Genomic DNA, 16,189 nt, shown 5'->3' with positions numbered 1-16,189 from the left:
CTGGAAACTCATGTCATACTGTTCCTCTGTAAGTAAGTCTGACTGAACGTCATGACCCTGAGTATATCCAGGCATATGTGCAGAGAACCACACAAATCAAAAGGAAATACTGTTCAGCCCAAACAGTTATGAAGAGGAAGTGTAAATGTATGTGGCACATGGTATTTAAGACATGATTATATTGGTTGGAAATTAATATTATAGCCCAGGTTCTTTGGCTCAGGAAATTGCAACCAAGGCAGGCATTCCGCAATGGAAAACCTCAGAACTCTTGATGATTTATGGAAAAGATATTGACATTGTTTTTCCTCAAACATACAGTATACAGACAAAACTTGCACACCAGACATGACATCTACCAATAACCTCCATTTAAAAGGATAACAGATTAGGTAGAGATGAACTAAACCTACAAAATATGAATGATGGGTCGTATGTGACTCAGTTGGTAAGCCTATGGTGCTAGCAACACAAAGGTTGTGTGTTCAAATCCCGCTGTGGCACTGATATGAAAAAGTCTGCTCTCAATGTAAGTCTCTATGGATAAAAGCATCTGCTAAATGGCATATATATACATATGGTTGGGTAGGTTACTTTCTAAATGTTACCTGTTCCAAATTGTGATCAGTAACTGCACTTTTGATTACCGAAACTCAGAAATGTAATTGGATTACTTTCAGTTAGTTTTGGATTACTTTCCCCTCAAGAGGCATTAGAAGAAGACAAAAATGATCCATCAAATGCATTTGGTGTGTAACAGACTCGCTCAGGTGGAACAAACTTAAACTTCCGCCTTTTTTCAATGCTGAATTGAATGTCATTGAGAACACAGAAAGGTGTCACAATGTATTTTTTTCCCACATACATAATTTCTGAATCTAAAAGTAATCTAAGGAGTATTCCTCTAGTTATAAAAAAAAAAAAAAAAAAAAAAAGGATTTGTAATCTGATTACAATATTTTTGCTGGTATTACATCTATTTCCAAGGATGGAAATGAAGATGGCCCGCTAGCCTGAGGCTAGAACTTTTCTAGTAAAAAATGTTCTCAACTAGCCTGATGGCTAGTGCCCAAAATCCTTAAATTCCATTCCTGCATGTAACTGATTACATTGCAACCAAGACAGGCATCTCGCAATGTAAAACCTCAGAATTCTTGATGATTTCTGGAAAAGATACTGACATTGTTTTTTACATTTAATCAGTTACTCCCAAACCCTGTATATATAATTATATTATGTACAATGGCACTACTGTCAACCCTAAAGGAGACATTTCTAAAAGCCTTTGCCCAGCGGCCTTTGCCCAGCGGTGGACCTAACTAAGCACAAATTGCTGAGCCCTCGTATTTGATAATGTGGTGAAAACAGTCCTAAGTGAAAAGTAATTACATTAACACTTTGCTAACGAGCTGTTGGAGAGGCCCCTGGAGGTCGGCTCTTCATAAAGAGTGGCAAAGCATCTGCCACGCACTTCCTGACTCTGCTCACGTTCTAATTGGCCCCAGTGGGTTTCTGTAGCACAACCGTGTTATTTAGAGGTGGGGAAATTAAATGCTCATTTTCAATCCAGGTAGGCCTACAGTGGATCTGGAAAGTATTCAGACCCCTTGACTTTTTCCCTATTTTGTTACATTACAGCCTTATTCTAAAATGGATTAAATTACTTTTTTCCCTCATCAATCTACACACAATACCCCATAATGACAAAGTGAAAACAGGTTTTTATAAATGTTAGCAAATGTATTAAAAATAAAAAACAGAAATAACTTATTTACATTAGTATTCAGACCCTTTGCTATGAGACTCGAAATTGAATTCAGGTGCATCCTGTTTCCATTAATCATCCGTGAGATGTTTCTACAACTTGATTGGAGTCCAGCTGTGGTAAATTCAATTAATTGGACATGATTTGGAAAGGCACACACCTGTCTGCAGGGATGTTTTTCAGCGGCAGGGACTGGGAGACTAGAAAAGATGAACGGAGCAAAGTACAGAGAGATCCTCCCAACAGGACAACGACCCTAAGCACACAGCCAAGACAACGCAGGAGTGGCTTCGAGACAAGTCTCTGAATGTCCTTGAGCGGCCCAGCCAGAGCCCGGACTTGAACCCGATCAAACATCTCTGGAGAGACCTGAAAACAGCATTGAGTCCCAAAAAGTCAAAATATCTGAGTCGATTTGGATGATATTTATATTTTCTTTGTTTTCTATCTGACATGGCACTCTGAATGGGGCTTTGCAGACCGAGAGGCAATACAAGATAAAACTATTACTCAAACATGAACTATTAATCAAACGCTGCTGGGTTATTTCCATAGCAACAGCCTGATGGAAAAAGTTGGACCCTTTAATGGCCATTTGCTATGTTTCTCTGTAAACATCAGACCAGCAGGAGAGATGGCCGGCAACAGAATGTCAGGCAACAGAGGCATCACAGGGCCACAACCTGTTGATATCAATCAAACTTTCATTTTCTATTGGGAAAAAAAAGGAAAAACACTCCAGAGCAATATTCTGCTGCATATTGACATGGCATATCTGCCTTAACACTTTATAGGCACAATATGTCATTTCACCAGCCTGACCCTGCCACTTTGTTTGGCAAATAGAGGAGTGAGGTTAGGTAACTACTCTTACAGTACCACTGTAACTACCCTTCAATTAAAATGTAACTACTCTTAACTACACTCCATGAGATCAACATGAAGCTATGCATTGCGGTGTCAAGACTCAAATTACATTAAAAACATAAATAAACAATGGAGTACTAGAACCATACATTTCAGGTTATGACAGGGTAAGCCAGCTGTACTAAGCCAGTGTTCCCCTGGGATATTTTTCATCAGCGGTGGCAAAGTTAGCGGGGTGGTTATCCAACCATTTTTTTTTTATGCCTACTCTTGGCCGCAGAGACAATATGTTGTTATTTTAAAGCAAATTGCCTGCAATTCTACACAATTTGACATAGCTTAGGTCGTGCTCTCAGTGACTAAAACATTATAACAAAATCAACGGTGGCCCCATGCCATTTTTTAAATTAATATTGGGGAAACACTGACTAAGCTCATAATGCATTTAAAAGGTTAGATGTTTATAAGTTCATAAAGGGACGCATATTTCTTTAGTGAACCATACGTTCCGATAACAATGCAAACGATGAGGTCTCACGGTATCCTTAATCAACTTGGCTTGGTTTACGGCTGTACAGTGGGGGAAAAAAGTATTTGATCCCCTGCTGATTTTGTACGTTTGCCCACTTACAAAGAAATGATCATGCTATAATTTGAATGTTGGTTTATATGAACAGTGAGAGACAGAATACCAACAAAAAATACGGAAAAACGCATGTCAAAAATGTTATAAATTGATTTGCATTTTAATGAGGGAAATAAGTATTTGACCCCTCTGCAAAATATGACTTAGTACTTGGTGGCAAAACCCTTGTTGGCAATCACAGAGGTCAGACATTTCTTGTAGTTGGCCACCAGGTTTGCACACATCTCAGGAGGGATTTTGTCCCACTCCTCTTTGCAGATCTTCTCCAAGTCATTAAGGTTTCGAGGCTGACGTTTGGCAACTCGAACCTTCAGCTCCCTCCACAGATATTCTATGGGATTAAGGTCTGGAGACTGGCTAGGCCACTCCAGGATGTGCTTCTTCTTGAGCCACTCCTTTGTTGCCTTGGCCGTGTGTTTTGGGTCATTGTCATGCTGGAATACCCATCCACGACCCATTTTCAATGCCCTGGCTGAGGGAAGGAGGTTCTCACCCAAGATTAGACAGTACATTGCCCCGTCAAATGATGCGGTGAAGTGGTCCTGTCCCCTTAGCAGAAAAACACCCCCAAAGCATAATGTTTCCACCTCCATGTTTGAAGGTGGAGATGGTGTTCTTGGGGTCATAGGCAGCATTCCTCCTCCTCCAAACACGGCGAGTTGAGTTGATGCCAAAGAGCTCCATTTTGGTCTCATCTGACCACAACACTTTCACCAGTTGTCCTCTGAATCATTCAGATGTTCATTGGCAAACTTCTGACGGGCATGTATAAGTGTTCTTGAGCAGGGGGACCTTGCGGGTGCTGCAGGATTTCAGTCCTTCATGGCGTAGTGTGTTACCAATTGTTTTCTTGGTGACTATGGTCCCAGCTGCCTTGAGGTCATTGACAGGATCCTCCTGTGTAGTTCTGGGCTGATTCCTCACCGTTGTCATGATCATTGCAACTCCACGAGGTGAGATCTTGCATGGAGCCCCAGGCTGAGGGATATTGACAGTTCTTTTGTGTTTCTTCCATTTGCGAATAATCGCACCAAATGTTGTCACCTTCTCACCAAGCTGCTTGGCGATGGTCTTGTAGCCCATTCCAGCCTTGTGTAGGTCTACAATCTTGTCCCTGACATCCTTGGAGAGCTCTTTGGTCTTGGCCATGGTGGAGAGTTTGGAATCTGATTGATTGATTGCTTATGTGGACAGGTGTCTTTTATACAGGTAACAAGCTGCGGTTAGGAGCACTCCCTTTAAGAGTGTGCTCCTAATCTCAGCTCGTTACCTGTATAAAAGACACCTGGGAGCCAGAAATCTTTATGATTGAGAGGGGGTTAAATACTTAGTTCCCTCACTAAAATGCAAATCACTTTATAACATCTTTGACATGCATTTTTCTCTATATTTTTTTGTTATTCTGTCTCTCACTGTTCAAATAAACCTACCATTAAAATTATAGACTGATCATTTTTTTGTCAGTGGGCAAACATACAAAATCAGCAGGGGATCAAATACTTGTTTCCCCCACTGTATAGGAGCTAACTGCTTGCTACTACCTGCTGCTGCAGAAAGCCTAGCTGATTTGAGCTGCTGCCGTGCCCATTAATTCAAGTCAGGGGTTATTTTCCAACTTCTTTCCGCTCCTGCGAAAAGCATCAGTGAGCTTAGTCAAAACTATAATCTCCTCCATGTGCACACCTTATGCAACATGCTCTGCCAGTACGACTCATTCCTCTTTCTCTCTGCACCCCTCAATGAGATGGTACAGAGATGGTGTGTAAACATAACAAATTACTAATTGTCAGGAGGGGGAGGGGTGTTGTCGGCGCAACAGGCTTTGTCTGGCTGCTGACGTGCACTGTCTCATTGTCACGTCCTGGCCAGTATAAGGTTAATTGTTATTGTAGTTTGGTCAGGACGTGGCAGAGGGTATTCGTTTTATGTGGTTCGGGGTGGTGTGTTTGTTGAAGGGGCATTTGATTTAAGTATTCCGGGGTGTTTGGGCACTGTTTGATATTCATGTATTCTATGTTGAGTCTAGTGAGTCTGTTTCTATGTTTGGTTAATTGGGGTTGGGACTCTCAGTTGAAGGCAGGTGTTGTCTATTTGCCTTTGATTGAGAGTCCCATATATTAGGGTGTGTTTGTCATTTGTGGGAGATTGTTCTGTGTTTAGCCTTGTGCCTTGCCAGACTGTTTTGTTCGTTCGTTTGTTATTTTGGTGTTCATTTTGAATTTATTAAACGTCAAGATGAGCATACACATACCTGCTGCATTTTGGTCCTCCTTTACCAACGACAACCGTGACACTAGATTAGATGAAAGACTAGATGAAAAATGTGTCAAATTCACTTGTAGCCCAGCACCATTTATTTGGATCCCCTTCAAACACGATTTAAAGAAAGAGAAAAGGAAGACAAGAAAATGAGCAACGCTCCGAGTTCAGGCCTATTATAATCTATAAACTTCACTTATGCTTTGAAATAACATTCAATCAATTCCACAACAGAAATAACAGTCAAGTAAATTGTGTAGGCCCTATTGTGTTCACGCTCCAAAGGACGACACGCGACATAACGGAAATATTAACTTGCGGTCGTTGGCATGAAGAAATGCTCATGCACTGAATGTGTTATGAAGTCGTCGTTATGAAGCCCTTTCAAATAAAGTGTTACTGGTTGTACAGTAGTCCTACAGTATGCATGCTACACCCTATCTTGCTTGTAGGCCTACAACAGCTGTGTTGAGCGAGCGCTACTGCTGGCGAAAGCAGGTAGTAAGGCCTAATCCTGCGAACTGACTGTCTAACCCAAACCACAGTCGCTCCCTGGGTGAGAGTGATGGCTTCCCCGTGCGCGGGGCCGTGGCTGCTATTGTAGAATCACAGAGCATTTAATTTAAACAAATGACTATAATAATGGCTTGTTGTGTGCTGGGCTTAATTAGCATTTCAAAGGAAACGGCAAGTCCCTTTTAAGTGGGCTTTGTCTCCCACCTTCTGTGTGTACTGTAAGCAGACTAGCATGGAAAAGCAACATGTTCAGTTTGTGTAGTCTGTCAGTGCCCTTTCTACTCACTTTCTGGGTTGCATATCAATTTGGTAAATCCCTTCCTTCCCTCTGCTCTTGTGTGCTGGATACTGGTATTATAATTGTACTAGGTTTATGTTAGTTATACTAAATAGTGAGTATGCTTCTCACTTTTGTGCTTCTTATCTCCATGATAAAATCTTACCTTAGAGTACTTTACTGTACTGGAACTAATATGTACTGCAACATGAAAAAGCAGAACTATTTTCATCAGGATAAAAAGTGGTTCTCTAGATTCAATTGTTTACTCTTGTACATAATCTCAGAAAGTCAGCTAATGCAATGTTACAAAAACTCTACTACCATGCTGTTTTAAATATTAATTCGTCTTAACAGTCGCCTAAGGTTATTTGAATTAGCAGCATGAATATTCATGGCTGCAATGAATGCTCATTTGTTTTTAATGTTTAATCCTTTAATACATTTCTTCATTTCTTTACTCTCATCCATGCATAAGCATCCAAAGCAAAGCTTTACTTTTATTAGACACTTTCTTTAATAACATATTTGTTTTTATTCAAAGTGAATCATAGTGCCCTGACTGTTATTGAGTTCCTGTGAAAGCGAAACAAGAGATCATATATGTTCCAGTTGAAGGCAACAGTGCAGGCAGGTCATATTAGATGTGTTCCAGGCCTGCCCAGACTGTCTGGAATGGGACTTCATTGCTAACTTCACTTCAAACAGCAGAAATCGTCCATTTTAGCCCCATATGTAATCATCATTATTCATCTTGAGGTTATGCTGTTTGAATATGACCATTCATGTTTTTAAGATCAGATACTGATTTGTATAATATGTGACTGGCTAATTCTGACCTTGTTCAACATTTGATTCACCTTCCATGTACTATGATTCTGTCAATAACTGCAGCCATCGATACACTTGCCCCGGTCTATGTCCTAAATGCCAAGTGATGCAATACACATTTCCTTTAAACAGATTAAATTAAGTGAAGCTAACATTCAGTGAGTCTGACTAAAATGTATGCCGAAAGCACACACAAACAACCACAGACAGTTTCAAAACTAACACTTTGTGTAGATCTAAAACGGGTTATAAAGAAAATCTAGACGTACCAGTAAAACATCCCACATGATAGTTTATCCAAATGTAAGAATTGTTTATTGGTCCCTTACCCTGAACGGAGTCTATGGACAAGGAGACAGTAATCCATACTTAGGCATGTCATTTAAAACATGTAACATCGAGTACATTGACTTCCATTTAAACACATTTTCTAATAAGGATGAACTATCCCTTCAGTATGTTATTATTGGATAGCAGCATAATCAACCATTTTTTATATTGATAAAGCAAGTATGGCCTTCAATAGTCTGAAAATAACATTGGTTTTGCATCAGACCAGTAATGCCAACTAGACACTATTCATAGTCTAACAATAACCCAAATTTAAAGTGTTTAGACAACAGAGATTCCTGAATACGGGCAGCCTGTGTTCTAATGACAGATGCACCCTGCAAAAATAGTTATGTAGCTCCATATGTTTAACTAGATTGAACAAATCCCCTAATTCGGATAATGTGAGTTCTACATTAACTTGCAGATTTGACTGAGCTTTTGTGGCGGTGGGCAGTTCCTCAAACCACCCTCATTATGCTTGAAAGGAGACGTCGGCTGGCGCTCAGTTTGAATATTTAAACGTCCCGGCGTTCCCCTCGGCACCGTGCCTGTTCCCATCCTCGACTCTTATTGCCGCCTGCCGGATAATTCCCTCCTCTTTTTCTTGAAAACATAAGCCAGACGATCCAGGCTAGGGGATCTGGTGGCCAGTCAGACATGACGCCCCCCCCCCCCCCACAGTAGCACACTGAGGAGAAAGCAACGTTGACAGTGATTCTCCATGCAGGCGTAATGAGCGCTCCATCAAGCTTAGAAGTTCAGCATTGGTCAATGTCCCATTCAAACTTTGCGTCCATTTGCCATTAGATAACAGAGTTTGTTTGGGCAGGGGGGTCAGAACGTTTCTAGAACATCACACTTGGGTAAACACCTAACATTCTCCTATAACACTATCCAGCTAGCAAACACCTATCGGACCACTGATGGCTATGAGGCAGTACACCACTGTAAGCTGATATTGGACCCATGTCAATAGCCTTTACTCTCTAAGTAGTGTCGGCTACTGCCGTCTGACCACTGGAAAGCACATCAGCCAAATGAGTAGTGGGCCGCTGACTTTACCGATAACAAGCCACCGTAAACTTCCAATTAAGGATAACATATCCGAATCATTCCCTCATGTTTTGGAAACTTATTTTGCTAGCTGTTTAAACGTGTGATATGTCATTAGATGAAACATACAGTAGCTTGACGTAAATACAAATTTCATTTAACTATCATAAAAAATACTACTACTTTCATATCCAAGTCGGAAGCTACATATCGTATCAACATTTAGTTGCTTCAGCCCATTTCCCCATCTCCTGCAGATCATCCTGTGAATTAGCAGCTAATTATTTAGCCTTCTGAGCAGTCAGAATGAACTGAGAGGGAAGAGCCTGTCAAATATGAGATTAATTCATAGAAAGTAGAGGTTTCTAAATGAGTGGAAGGGTATTATCATGTGCTCCACCAGTGATCAGAGATTTGGGATATTTGTGACACTGCTCTCAGTAATAAAACAAATCTATTTGAGACATCTATGACAAGAAATGAACAAGTGGGCTTATATGACTATGTCAATTTCTAAAATGATGTTGATGCTCATGGTCAGATCAACTGCTGACAATACTGTAATGCCTTAAATCTGGGATGTCAAACTCATTCCATGGGTTTAGTTTTTTTTGTGTCTGTGGGTTTTTTCTTCTTTTCCTTTCAATTATGCCCTAGACAACCAGGCGAGGGGAGTTCCTTACTAATTAGTGAACTTAATTCACCAATTAAGTACAAGGGAGGAGCGAAAACCCGCAGACCCTCGGCCCTCCGTGGAATGTGTTTGACACATGTGCCTTAAAGGGGTAGTTCAGCAAACGTACATATTTATAAATAGTGGCTAGTTTAACAAAAGCAAAAGGATTGCGGTCACTCCTTGTCCTAAAGACTGCTTTCAAGGTAAGACAACACATATTAAGAGTATGTAATTTCCCTGAACTATCTCTTTAAAACGGTTTTCTATGTGAGACCATGAGATGCATGGAGAATCCTAAAGCAGAGAGAAGTTTCCTGAGCTTTAGCCTTAGGCTAAATGTTGTACACAAACCAGCAACATCATCCCCAGAGATGAGCAATGTCTATTGCTCCAGCTGAGCTTGTAGTTCTGTATTTGTAAAGAAGTTTACAAACCTGTCGGATAGTTATCATTGCTGATATGAACTGTAGGCTTGAGGCATTGCTGTTGAATCAACTCATTTTCTTATCAGTTACAGTACAGCTACAATGAAAGAAAACAGTTGACACTGAATTATAATGCTTCAATTTAATAATAATAATGATCAGCGTATGCCTTCATCGAATACTAAGGAAACCTTTATGTTTTGCATTACCCCACATTGCAAAAACCACACCTTCTGCCTTTTTCAACACAGTATATTCTTAAAACACAAATACCGTGCTGAGGCTATGACAATAATTTGAATTTCATCTGTCAATTATGCCTTTATTGGCATGAAATTAAGGTTCATTGACATCATAGGAAAAACGTCAAATGAAACATCCTCATCTTCAATTCCTTTAAGATATTTCATGCTATACATTTCTATGCCTCTGCCTGAGAAATAAGCTCCTCTTGTCCCCAGAGATAATAAATGAATTACATTTTTTTCCTTATCGGTCATCTATTTTTCCAGAGTAAGCTATTACTTGCTCAGGTTGCTAGGCAACAGGAAATATTAATAGTCACTATTATTAGCCAGGCTCCAGCAGAGTAGTACTAAAATGAGGAAGTGGAAAACATGAATGTGTTATATAAATCTTTGGACCGTTCACGGTGTGTGCAAGTCTCTGTTTGTGCTGTGATTTATGGGGATGACGATTCATTTATGAGAAAAGGGGGTGTGAAATAAGAAAATGGAACATTACCCTGAAGGACTATTTGAAAATAAATTATTGCAAAGGTGAAACAAAAGCTGTTAATAAACCAGGACTCTCTTTCTCAAAGAAATGTTATTGGCCTAATACACCAAGTAGGAAAGGGGAACTGCTTTCTCCCATATGTAAATGTCTATGTTTGTGCGTGTAAGCACATACGCATGGCATGCACATGAACACGCATCCATGCATGCCTCATTCCAATTGTGTCAATTAATGCTGTCTTTGCTATGACAAATAGTAGCTCGAGCATTTTCTGACCACTGGCAAATGTATAACTAAAGAAATAAACGCAAAAAAACAGTACGTAGCCTACTATATATCACTATACCACCCATATTCAGCTCACTGGTATGTTCAACACAGTGACTTAAGCCCAGTCTCTGCCACACACATAAAATGTACAACATATGCACTTTGATTCCAAAATCTCATAAGACCTGATTAAACCAAGGATAAATGCCACGGATGCTCACATTAAACCATGAATATTTATAAGCCAAAAGTTATATTTGTGTCAGTTGAAAGTATATAAAACTGAATTATTCACACGCAGGTCATCTATAATTCATCTGGTTCGATTCCATGATTAAGAAACTTTAATGTGTACGCCAGGGGTGTTTGCATGTTCAGTGTGAACCATGTTTAACACATGAAATAGTCGCTTACCGGCGTTGGAATGGAGGTCGACATCCTTATGAAAGAGAAAAGTAGCTGACAAGGGAGAACCCTTTCTCCTCCAAGACCATCTTTTTCGCTTTGTCTATAAGAGAGTGAATAAAAATGTGCACCGCACAGCTCGTTGCTCTCTCTCTGTGCTCACTTTGAGCGAATCAAATCTTTTGAGTTTGACGATTTGAATAGACATGAAGGAGTCTGCGGCAAAGGTCTGGGAGTTAAAAAGCATCATGTGTAAAGCAACATTGTTGCATGTGTCTGCTGGGGTCTCCATAAGCTTTTGTTCCACACTCTGTAACAGGCCTGTTAGAGTGCTGCTAATTGAAACAAGCGTGTTTCCCTGTTCTAAAACCAGAACATGTCCCTTATGAAGCCACACTGAAAATATGTGGTAATTAACAAAACATTGAATTGAATCTTACTCTGCATTGGCAAACAAATACTGGTTATACCTTCATACCAATTAAATTATCATACATGCTCATAACAAGTCTTGCAATGCATTATAACTGCATCATAATGTGTTATACCTGCAGGCTTTAAGTAAAGTGTTAGCAAACATTCCATGATGATATACATAAACCAACCTGCAGCTCTGGATGAGTGAGGAGGAGGAAGAGGAAGAGACAGAAGAGGAGAAAGACTGTAACTGGTGGATCTTACCGAGTGCATGTTATGCCCCGAGAGAAGATGGCTATCTTGGCTCAGCATATTGGACATCATGAGGGCTGTGGGCAGCTCCGGGTAGGAGTAGGGGTTGAGCAGGCCGTTGTGGGGCAGCGAGTGAAAGGTGTAGCCTGACTCGGGGTCCATAAGGTGCAGCAGAGAAGGATCAGCGTGGTTGGGGGGCGTAATGGGGGGGATCTCGTAGTCTTCATCCCCTCCTCCTCCGCTGTTGCTTCCTCGGCCCTGACTGGAGTAGTTCTGAGAGGGGAGACAAGGTGATGGGATGAGTTTCAAGTTCAAGGTTCACATTTTCAGTTTATTTTCCATTTGTGATGAACACACTGGAAACCTTGCTAACTCGAGTTCTTACGGTAAAAGGAGTGTTATGGTGAGAGTGTGGAGCATAGGAGTTGAGATATTGAAATAAAATATATTAACAAATGCCATCGTTCATGATGCCACAAATTACAGTCATCTATTAGGAGATTAAACTACAATGAATTCAGCTGAGACCACAACTGCATATGCTTCTCTACGTAGGAAGACATTAATATACAAATCCTACTTTAATAACCAATACTAATGTGCTCACTCAGCTTTTGAAATCAATCCTAGAGCATGTTATAACGCAGAATGATGTAAAGCTCTCTCTGACTAGGGGGCCTCAGTGTCAGTCTAGAAAGCAGGAGCATGTACAAACAAAGCAATCTGTTTGTGATGATGAAAATAATTTACTTCAATGTCTGTTGAAGATTAATGGCTTACTAATCAAGAAGCCAAACAAATCTTGACTCATGGAGCACTGGCAACAAACACCAGGGTTGGGGTCAATTACTTTAACTCTTTGAATTAAAGATCCTCACATTGACTAACATTTGTCAATGTTCTGATTAATAATGGGATTTCAATCAAATTCCTGAACTGAATTTGGTTGAGATGGAATGAACTAAATCCCCCTGACAGTCTTGACGTCATGAGTTGTATCTAAAGTGACTAAATACCTCTTCTCTCCCTCTATCAGAACAAGGTGAAAAACGTTCTCACGATTCTGCATATGCAAATCAGGTGGTAGAGGAGGAAGCCTCACTGTGGTATCTTCAAGGGCCATCTTGACATAATATTATGCTGAGAAATATGGTTTTGCACTCTCAAAAGCACACTGAGGGTATTCACCAGGGAATGAAAAGCAATTTTGTCAGAGGCAATCTGATGCTGACTCCCTTTATAATGACTGGGGAAAATTAATCATCACAAATAGTATTCCAGTGTCAGCCATTCAAGAGCTTTTTAATAGAATTTTTATGATTCATGTCTCGGGGTACACATCAAGCAGTCCGTTCTGCAACATTTCAGAAATCAATTCAATATCATCTTCGTGTAGGCCGTCACCTCGCCTGCCAGAGCAGCCATTTATCTTGCAAACAAATACTTTTAGCAAACAAATGGAAAGAAATACTGAGGAAAATAAAGCATGGTGTTGGTGCATGGAACCAAGAGAAAAGGCAGTTTTTTTTTCTTGATGTTTTCATAACATACACTTTTATGGGCTTATAACACAATACTATAATTACTATTGTATTCAACTTCAGTGAGATCTCGCGTTCCCACAAAACAGGTAATGACAACCCATATTTATTTTCTACTTTGTCCATCGGAATTGGACTTCTCAAAACACTTTCAAGGACTGTGCTACTATAGTTTTGTCTAATGAGCGAGATAAATATAGCATATTATTGTAATATATAAGGATTTCTTGAAAAAAAATGCAAATATCTCACTTAGCAAGTATTTTCAAGTATGTAATTTAGGAACACCATAATTAGATTACTGCAGAAAGTCCTATGCATTTATCTGGCTCTAATCAGTCCTATTATTCTCTGAATGAACCTACCAATTGTATTGAAGGGATACTGTATGGGATTCTCTATGGTTTGTCATAACTTGGCTATACAGTAATATGAGGTAGTTTACTATGCATTTGAACATGTGCACAACAATGAAAGAACAGCTGTTATTAAGACACTTTATGACATCAAGTTTCAATGAGATACTTGTATGTAGGATACATTTATTGACTGTTACACTATATATACAAAAGTATGTGGACACCCCTTCAAATTAGTGGAATCGGCTATTTCAGCCACACCTCGCGCAAACAGCTATGCAATCTCCATAGACAAACATTAGCAGTAGAATGACCTTACTGAAGAGCTGACTTTCAACATGGCATCGTCATAGGATGCAACCTTTCTAACAAGTCAGTTCGTCAAATTTCTGCTGTGCTAGAGCTGCCCCGGTCAACTGTAAGTGCTGTTATTGTGAAGTGGAAACGTCTCGGAGTAACAACGGCATGTAGAGTGTAAAAATTGTCTGTCCTCGGTTGAAACACTCCCTATCGAGTTCCAAACGGCCTCTGGAAGCAACGTCAGCATAGCCGAGCACAAGGCTAAGATCACCATGCACAATGCCAAGCATTGGCTTGAGTGGTGTAAAGCTCGCCATAATTGAATTGAATTTATTTTGGGTAACAGACATATGCAACAAAATGTACAATGTGGAACCAGAGGATATCACTTGAAATTATTAATTAAAATGCTTGTTTTTTCAAAGTGGTCCTCGATGGTAAAAACAATAACATAAATAATGATTAAAAGGCAAGACAAAACTACAAACAACCATAAATACATTCATTTATATTGACATCCTAAAAAGTGGCACAATTCACTGCACTTCTCCCTAACCTTAAAAATCAACCATAGTAATTTCACATTAAAACAATCTATCCATTGCACATCATGCATATCATTCAAATAAATACACCTGACCAGCCGTAGGGGGCACAAGGGGAAGTGGAGTGGTTTCTCTTACTTAGGCAACCTTGTCCAAATGAAAACCTTCAACTGCTTTTTAAAGGTTTTTCTACTTTTTCTTTGCTTGATCTCCAAGGGGAGGCTATTCCATAGACAAATGCCTGTATAGAAAAACGTGCTCCTCTCAGTACTGTTTACTCTTGGGATTTTAGAAGACATAACACCAGATCTGGTATTGTAACTGTGTTGGTTATCAATGTTCTTCATATAACCTGGGGCACGATCATTTAAGATGTCAAACATAATGATTAAGTTTAAGTTTGTCCACCTCCCGGAAGTCCTGTACCCCTATGTGGGTCCTAGGGGGACATTCACCATATACCTGATAACATTATTTTGCATGACCTGCATTCTCTTTTTCATCTTTTTTGATAGCCCACTATACCAAGCAGAGCAGGCATAATCAAAATGACACTGAATCAAGGTTGAGACAAGCAGTTTCTTAACTTTGATGTGTCACGGTTGTCGTCGGTTAAGGTAGACCAAAACGCAGCAGGTATGTGCAGGCTCATCTTGACTTTTATTTAACTATCAAAATGAATGTACAAAAATAACAAAAAAACACGAACGATCAACAAAAAACAGTCTGGTAAGGCACAAGGCGAAACACAGAACAATCACCCACAAATAACAAACACACCCTAATATATGGGACTCTCAATGAAAGGCAGATAGACAACACCTGCCTTCAACTGAGAGTCCCAACCCCAATTAACCAAACATAGAACACACTCACCAGACTACACATAGAAATACATACACATAGACCATCAACCAAAAACCCGGAAATACTAAATCAAACACCCTTTAAACAACCACACCACCCTGAACCACATAAAACAAATACCCTCTGCCACGTCCTGACCAAACTACAATACTAATTAACCCTTATACTGGCCAGGACGTGACAGTACCCCCCCCTTAAAGGTGCTAACCCCGGAAGCACCTTTAAAACAAAAAACAAAACAAAAACAACAACCCCAAACAACAAAACAAAAATTCCCCTCTACTAAAGGGAGGGAAGGGAGGGTGGCTGCCGTCAACGACGGCACTGTGCTACACCCCCCCTCCCCAACCCACCTATATCAGGAGGTGGCTCCGGTTCTGGCCTTTCCAGGCAGTCGGGCCACTCTGGCAGTTCGTGGCAGTCTGGCCAGTCTGGCAGCTCGGGGCAGTCTGGCAACTCGGTGCAGTCTGGCAACTCGGGGCAGTCTGGGCAGTCTGGCAACTCGGGACAGTCTGGGCAGTCTGGCAACTCGGGATAGTCTGGGCAGTCTGGCAACTCGGGACAGTCTTGGCAGTCTGGCAACTCGGAACAGTCTGGGCAGTCTGGCAACTCGGGACAGTCTGGGCAGTCTGGCAACTCGGGACAGTCTGGGCAGTCTGGCAACTCGGGACAGTCTGGCAACTCGGGACAGTCTGGCAGCTCGGGACAGTCTGGGCAGTCTGGCCACTCCGGCAGTTCAGGGCAGTCTGGCCACTCCGGCAGTTCAGGGCAGTCTGGCCACTCCGGCAGTTCAGCGCAGTCTGGCCACTCCGGCAGTTCAGCGCAGTCTGGCCACTCCGGCGACTGT

General features: G+C 40.8%; 1 protein-coding gene across 2 annotated transcripts in view; it reads right to left on the bottom strand.

The window, feature by feature from the left end:
• LOC115166036 (thymocyte selection-associated high mobility group box protein TOX) overlaps positions 1-16,189 on the bottom strand; it is a 132,672-nt gene that overhangs the window by 22,723 nt on the left and 93,760 nt on the right. For both annotated transcript variants that reach the window (XM_029719661.1, XM_029719662.1), the window contains one exon: positions 11,743-12,003. In XM_029719661.1, the coding sequence (XP_029575521.1) occupies positions 11,743-12,003 (261 nt within the window). The remainder of the gene's footprint in view (positions 1-11,742; positions 12,004-16,189) is intronic.

Source organism: Salmo trutta, chromosome 28 (genome assembly GCF_901001165.1).
Source record: "Salmo trutta chromosome 28, fSalTru1.1, whole genome shotgun sequence".
NCBI lineage: Eukaryota > Metazoa > Chordata > Actinopteri > Salmoniformes > Salmonidae > Salmo > Salmo trutta.
Note: the sequence above shows the minus strand (reverse complement) of the source record. Positions and strands in the feature narration are given on the sequence as shown.